The following is a 6,486-nucleotide window of genomic DNA, read 5'->3' on the forward strand; positions in this document are numbered from 1 at the left end:
TATATATATATATGTATGTATAGACTTGAGATCACGTAAGACCAGTCTGTTTTCGTGAGACCCGTGATACCAGCTTTTTACACTTGAAACTTCACAGCAAAATGCTGTGAAGGTTCGACTTTTTTAAACCTTCACAATGTTTTTGCTGTGAAGTTTCAAGTGTAAAAATATAGTCTCACGAAAACAGCTTGGTCTCACGTGAACACAACCTTATATGTATATATACAATGTAAGCCAATTCTATATATACCATAATAAATTGAAAAGAGTTTTATTTAATATATATACTTACGCAGGATAATATGGAGTGGGAACAAGAAAACCATCACCAGGATCTGCCAAGCAAAAGATTAACGATTCACTGGCTCCGGTTGCTCCGCCACCCATCACTATGCGTTCGGGATCGAATGTAACCCTATTTCCTCTTGCTTTACCCATAAAATTTGCTATTGCCTGAAAAAACAAACGAGTTTTATAAGTTTTGACGCAATGATATATATTTTTATTACATTAACAATCTTTTCACACGGTTTATCGTTATGCATTTCATAAGTGATTACCTCTCGGAACTTGTATAAGCCATGATAGTCTTGAAAATTTGCAATATCTTTAAAGCGGTCGACGCCGTCAATGGTACAGATTGATGATTTAGGGTTCTTTGCGATCCATTTCTCGATTAAATCGAGCGAAAGCTGCAAGAACATACAACTCAATTTTTAATCATGCACATGCATGAAAAATAAATACAAACAAAACAACAAAAAGTAATATATACCTGGTTCTCTGCCAATCCCATTTGGATAACACCATTAGGGTTTTGAGTAGGATGAAATGGATCTTGATCATAAGCTTTCCATCCATCAAAGTAAGGTGAATTCTCTCCATGTTGATCACTTGTTGCAATCTTTGACAAAAGGGTTTGCTTTTCTCTCAAGATCACCATACTGTGTGTTTGTGTGTGTGTGTGTGTTTATCTTCAAGATATCGAGTGTTGTTTGTGGAAATATTTCAAGAAACTCAGTGAGTTCTCTCACAAAATAATGAAGAAAGTATAGGATATGATAAGGGGTATTTATAGATAGGAATGTGTGTCTTAATTTTTGTCTGTTTACGTGTTTTAGTGTTGCCGAAAGATATAGAGAGAGAAAGAAAGATATTCAACTTTTCAAACGAAGTCAATCCTAATTGCTTCATTGCTTGCGTGAGCCAACCACGTATCATCCATCCCCATCCATTACTTTTTTTTTTAACTTTTCACAAATAATTTTTTTTGGTAAACTTATGATTAGAAATTCAGAATTTACTTACTAATTGGTAATTTTGATTCATAAGATATTAAAACATTAAGGGTTCGTAGACTAAACACTTACTTGGTAAATGTTTACCGAATAAATTTCTTAATCGGATGAACATGAGAATGACCAAGAATTTTACCGGATAAGAGCAATGAGAAAGATGAAGAGTCTTGACGACTCTTACTTAGGTAAGCGCTTACTAAGTAAATTGTTGCATTCGATATGTTTTGACGTACTAAAATCTTACACATCAAAATAAATTATAGTGTTAGACTTCTTTACCGGGTAAGCATTTGAGTAAAAGGTCTCTAATTTTGATTAATTAATAGGCAATCTTTATATTTAATTTCAAATAAATTACTAATCAAAATCGATATTGAATTAAGGAATTTAAAAATGGAAGTTCATAATCACAAGTCCGAACTAAATTTTCAAAGATTTTCTTTTTAGAAACAACAATCTTGTTAACGAACCACCGAAGGCTAGCGCTTACAACAAAGCCGATAAGGGGATGATACACCAAGTGTTCCAGTCGAGATTATTACAAGATTATTACAACAAAGTAATAATTACTGAATCGTTCGGTAATAAAATAAATAACGTATATTTTTATCAAAATAAAGGGATTTTTACAAAATGGAACATTCAAAAGGTGGCGTTGGTTCGTAAAGAGTGGAAGTGTGAAGGATGGTTCATGGGTTGTGCTTTAAGACTTAGAATTGTCTTTGGTGTACAAGTGTTGGCATGTGGGCTGCTTCGTCTGGTCCTTGATGCCTTACTGGTTAGGTATGTTTCCTTTTTATGCCTCCATAGAGGCATTAGACCATCGTACACGTCACAAGTCAATGAAAACCCTTTTAATTTCAAATTATATTAATATTAATATAATAAATGGCTTAAAATTAACAGCCAAAACAAACAAGAAAAGGTCAAAGATTTCCATATGGTAAAAGAGGATTAATGGTATCGAATTTAGAACAAGACAAGGCATCAAGAATAACCTAAAAAGAATGAAATATTCTCACCTTTCTTTTAATTTCTATGTCCATTTACATGCATGCACACAAAGATTTGATCCATTTGCAATGAATCCATGTCTAGAAATATGCTTTGATTTTTGTACATGGTTTTAGTCGAGATTTTCTCATTAACTTTCTCTTTAATTAATTGTAAGATTCAACCACAACAGATGTTGTTGTATAAGGGATTTGATATCTCTTATATCAAATAAGTTTTAAAACCGTGAGTCTAAGTGTGTGGAAAAACTGACAATATTTAATATGGTTAGTCCGAGATGTTATATTAATGGAGGTCTAATCATGATCAGTTAATTACATGAATCAAACTTACACGGTTTGCTCTAGATTTACATGTTTCCCAACTAGAAAAGCTTGGTGCGAAAGAGAATGGAAAACGGGCAACTGCATATGAAACACTAATAGCTCCTTTAAACCTCCTCGGTAATGAACAGGTGAATTAATGAACACATGATTCTGGATTTTGGATTAAACTGAAAACCTCTTAAATATCTTCTGTAATTCTTCATTCCCGGTGAATTTCCAACAAGGAAGATCAAAGACGTTGATGTAGATACAAAAGCATGCTGACAAATTGTCTTATGCTTATGTACTCGTGAATCTTTTAAAGATTATAACACGATATCCACGTTAAGCAACATGTATAAACTATAGTGTTAGAGCTGGGCTAGAAAACAAGAATCATAAAGTGATATGAATATATGTGTCACCCATAGTTTTCATTTAAAAGCACTCCTCAAATGTCAAATGTGGTTGCCCAAATGGTTCCTTTTGTCATGAATTATGAATAAAAAACTAAGTTGAAATATCTCATCAACCGTGTATGTTTGGACAAATGTATATAAGTTTAGTCGATTAAATATTATGTATTCAATTGAACGATTATATTTACAAATCATGGCGAAAATGGTGTCTAACGTTCATATAATTGTATCTATGCAAATTATAGAAGAACGCGTATTCTTATGCATCGGGGTCTAGAACATGTATTCATATTCATCGTGGAGAAACTGGTTTCCCCATCGTGTTACCATCCATAAACCCAACATATTCAGACATCAAAATGCTACTTGAATTTGGTAATTCGCTTTTAAAATTCTAGAAAGAGATCTATAAACGTTGATATTGGTTATAGTGGTTATTTCTTGATATAGATTCTTTTCCACACATAGTTAAGATCAAAAACTGATTTTCGTGAATCGTTGCTTAAACAGTATGATTTTCTTCAAACTTAAACTAATTTATTAGTGAAGTTTCTTCATTCCTTGGCCAATGACTTCAGTATTAACGTTCACCAAAGTTTCCAACGTTACGCCTTTCATCACGAGTCACCGCTCTGATGGTTTAGTTTTTTAGGTATGATGATTTAGTTCAACATCAATTTCCACAAAGGTCGGATTGCTTTCACCTTAGTACTGGTTAGTTTTGGACTTTTGCAGTGTTGCTATTAATTAATCATGGTTGATTGTAATTTCAGTGGCATCGAATTATAAACAATTTGATATAGGTACATTCTTCGTCCAGTTATAAACGGGAGTTTTTATTCATCAATGAATACCATTAATTTATGTATATATAAAGATGACAATGAAGCAAATATTTTGCAACTTTACGATGAAAAAGTTACCACAAAAATTGTTGAGATTCTCGTAAGGGAAGAAAAGCATTATAATTTTGGACGGAGATGATCCAATAAACCTAACGCGTACATGCATGCATGTTTGTTGGAGACACATTACACCAATATCCTGCAAAAATTTTGCTCGTTTTTTCTGTTTCTAGCTATATTGTAAACGCGGCATTTGTCGGTACATAAAGGAAGACATTGACACCACCGGTATATTTGAAAATAAAAACCTAACTTGAAAATAAAGTAAGAAGGATCATCAATCAAACAGACAACGATAGATAACAGGAAGCTAGGCATGCATTTGATACCCTAAATAGGGTTGGTTGTATGCACCAAAACCGACCTTTCTTTTTATAGCTTCCTCCCATTGCACTTTAATTCTATCATTTATTTCTTTGAACACACGTCAATCATACGCACAAAAGAAAATTTCGGCTACGAGAATTATATATGGAAACTTAGAAAGAGCGAGTTAACGATCGAGATCATCGATCAATCATCACTCGTTTACATCATGTGCTCGATCTCTAATTATTGTTGTTTCTTTTCTATTGCCATGTGTTTATCTCAATTGGTCGGTATTTTTACTAGAAAACAATTTTGGTTTTGACATTAATTAAATTTGAATTTCTTTTTCACCTCACTACAATATAATAATAACAGGAATCATTTTTTCAAATATATATTTGTTGAACTTATTTTTATTTTTATAAGTAGAATCTTTTTTTATGTATGAAAAGACACTGGTAAATTTTAAATAGTGTTCTAGGATATCAGAAAAAATTCATGAAACATCACCTGGAAAAAGTCTTTTAAAATCATTCTAAAAACCGAAAATTAAAAAAATATGTTGAAATCAAGAAAAGAAATGAAAAATTCCCTCATAGTCAACCAATTTTGTAAGAACAAATCATTTGAGACAATAGAATTCGGCTGAAAACACATTCGACAATTTTACGGACTTTTAATCCATTTTTTTTTTATTAACCTGGATATCCAACCCGCATAGCTATGTGAGCTGACTAATCCCAGGACGACCACCTGCTTTGCAGATAGCCCGGAGTCACCGCATTTGAACCTCCGTGATCACAAGGGTATTTTTATTTCTCCTTTGATTTGAACCTGGGCCCTCCTGGTACTTTTAACCTTTAGAGTCAAACTCAAATCAATCAGACACCACCCTTGTGGTTTCTGTAATCCACCTTAAAGGTGTACTTGCTCAACAAAAAATATTGGGTGAGCAATTATATTGTGTGTCATAGTAAACGTATATTATGACCAAAATTTTACGATTCTAGATAGAAATCGATGGAATATTGATTTTCTAAAATTGTTGTCAATTGATGAATATAAAGATGTTAACTTTAGATATCTTCCTAAATTTTTCTTATTTGTTCTTAAAGGATCAATTAACCTTCTTTTCTTCAACGGTCTTACCACTACTAGAAATTTAACTTTCACGGACGGACATCACTGACGGCCAGATTTGTCGGTAATTTCCTACAGAACAGCGATGGAAATCCCATCACGGTCAATTTTTTCGACGAAAAGAAAATTCGTCAATAATTTTAATTATTGCCGACCATTTTAAATTAATTTTTTTTTATTTTTTAAATGATTTTCCACGTGTCCATCAATAATTCGTACATAATCGTCAGTAAGTCAATAAGGTAGAGACTCTAGCAGGGGTATTAGAAACTCTGTCGGGCATGGTGATCGTCGCACTGATGAGTCCAATGAATACGTTGTTAGCACATTCACATAGGAACTGGAACGGATCCAGCAGGAGGATGACGCGAGGGTTGTGGCCCCGTCCCCTGGATTAATTTGTTTCGAGGACCATATGAATGAATACTACGACGATTACCCTTCGTCATCCGAGTCAGCAACCCCCCTTCAAGATGGTAGGCAGCAGGTAAGTAAATGTGGTATAAATTTACTAGTATGTAATAAACTGATATTAATGTCCTTTATGTTGTATATTTTGCAATATTGTGAAGATTTTTTAGACGAACCTGTTGTCTAGAAGGCTACCTTTATCTTTAGATCCATGTTTGACGGTTCTAGGGCTTACTATGGAGATGTCCCTGAGTCTCACATCAGGCTCATGTATAAGCATTTTTTGTGTTTGTATTATAGTCAATAAAAACTATTTCTTTCAATTTTTGTTTACTTAATAAACAATGTGTATACAGGATAATTTAACTTAGATCCCCATTAGGAGGCAGACGTTTTCAATGCCTTATGTCGTACCGTGCAAAATAGGTACCCGAAGTAGATAAGGGATACCCATAAATGGTTCGAGAGATGGGGATTAGATGTTGATGGCATACAATTCAACAAGCAGGACTTCATGCCGCTTATGGGGACACCACTCAAACTAGATCCTAGAGATGCGTTGGCGGGATATGATCGATCTGATACGTGTGGTTGAATTTTTGTAATGACTTGTAATTGTTTTTATATCAATTTGTGTGTTATGTTTTAACAGGTGTGGAATACCAACATGTTTAGGCATCAATCT

General features: G+C 33.6%; 1 protein-coding gene across 3 annotated transcripts in view; it reads right to left on the reverse strand.

Annotated features, from left to right (window-relative positions):
- Positions 1 to 5,488, reverse strand: part of LOC112522365 (1-aminocyclopropane-1-carboxylate synthase-like) — a 7,324-nt gene extending 1,836 nt beyond the window's left edge. Inside the window, exons 1-4 of one of the 3 annotated variants that reach the window (XM_025131456.1) lie at positions 5,472 to 5,488; positions 776 to 929; positions 561 to 692; positions 293 to 453 (exon numbers count right to left, since the gene is read on the reverse strand). In XM_025131456.1, the coding sequence (XP_024987224.1) occupies positions 293 to 453; positions 561 to 692; positions 776 to 929; positions 5,472 to 5,488 (464 nt within the window). Of the gene's footprint in view, positions 1 to 292; positions 454 to 560; positions 693 to 775; positions 944 to 1,214; positions 1,232 to 5,471 lie in introns of those variants that run through there. The other 2 variants (XM_025131455.1, XM_025131457.1) reach the window with 2 other exon arrangements.
- Positions 5,489 to 6,486: the final 998 nt, after the last annotated feature.

The sequence above is a fragment of the Cynara cardunculus genome, assembly GCF_001531365.2.
Source record: "Cynara cardunculus var. scolymus isolate 2C chromosome LG 12, CcrdV1, whole genome shotgun sequence".
In the NCBI taxonomy this organism is placed as follows: Eukaryota; Viridiplantae; Streptophyta; class Magnoliopsida; order Asterales; family Asteraceae; genus Cynara; species Cynara cardunculus.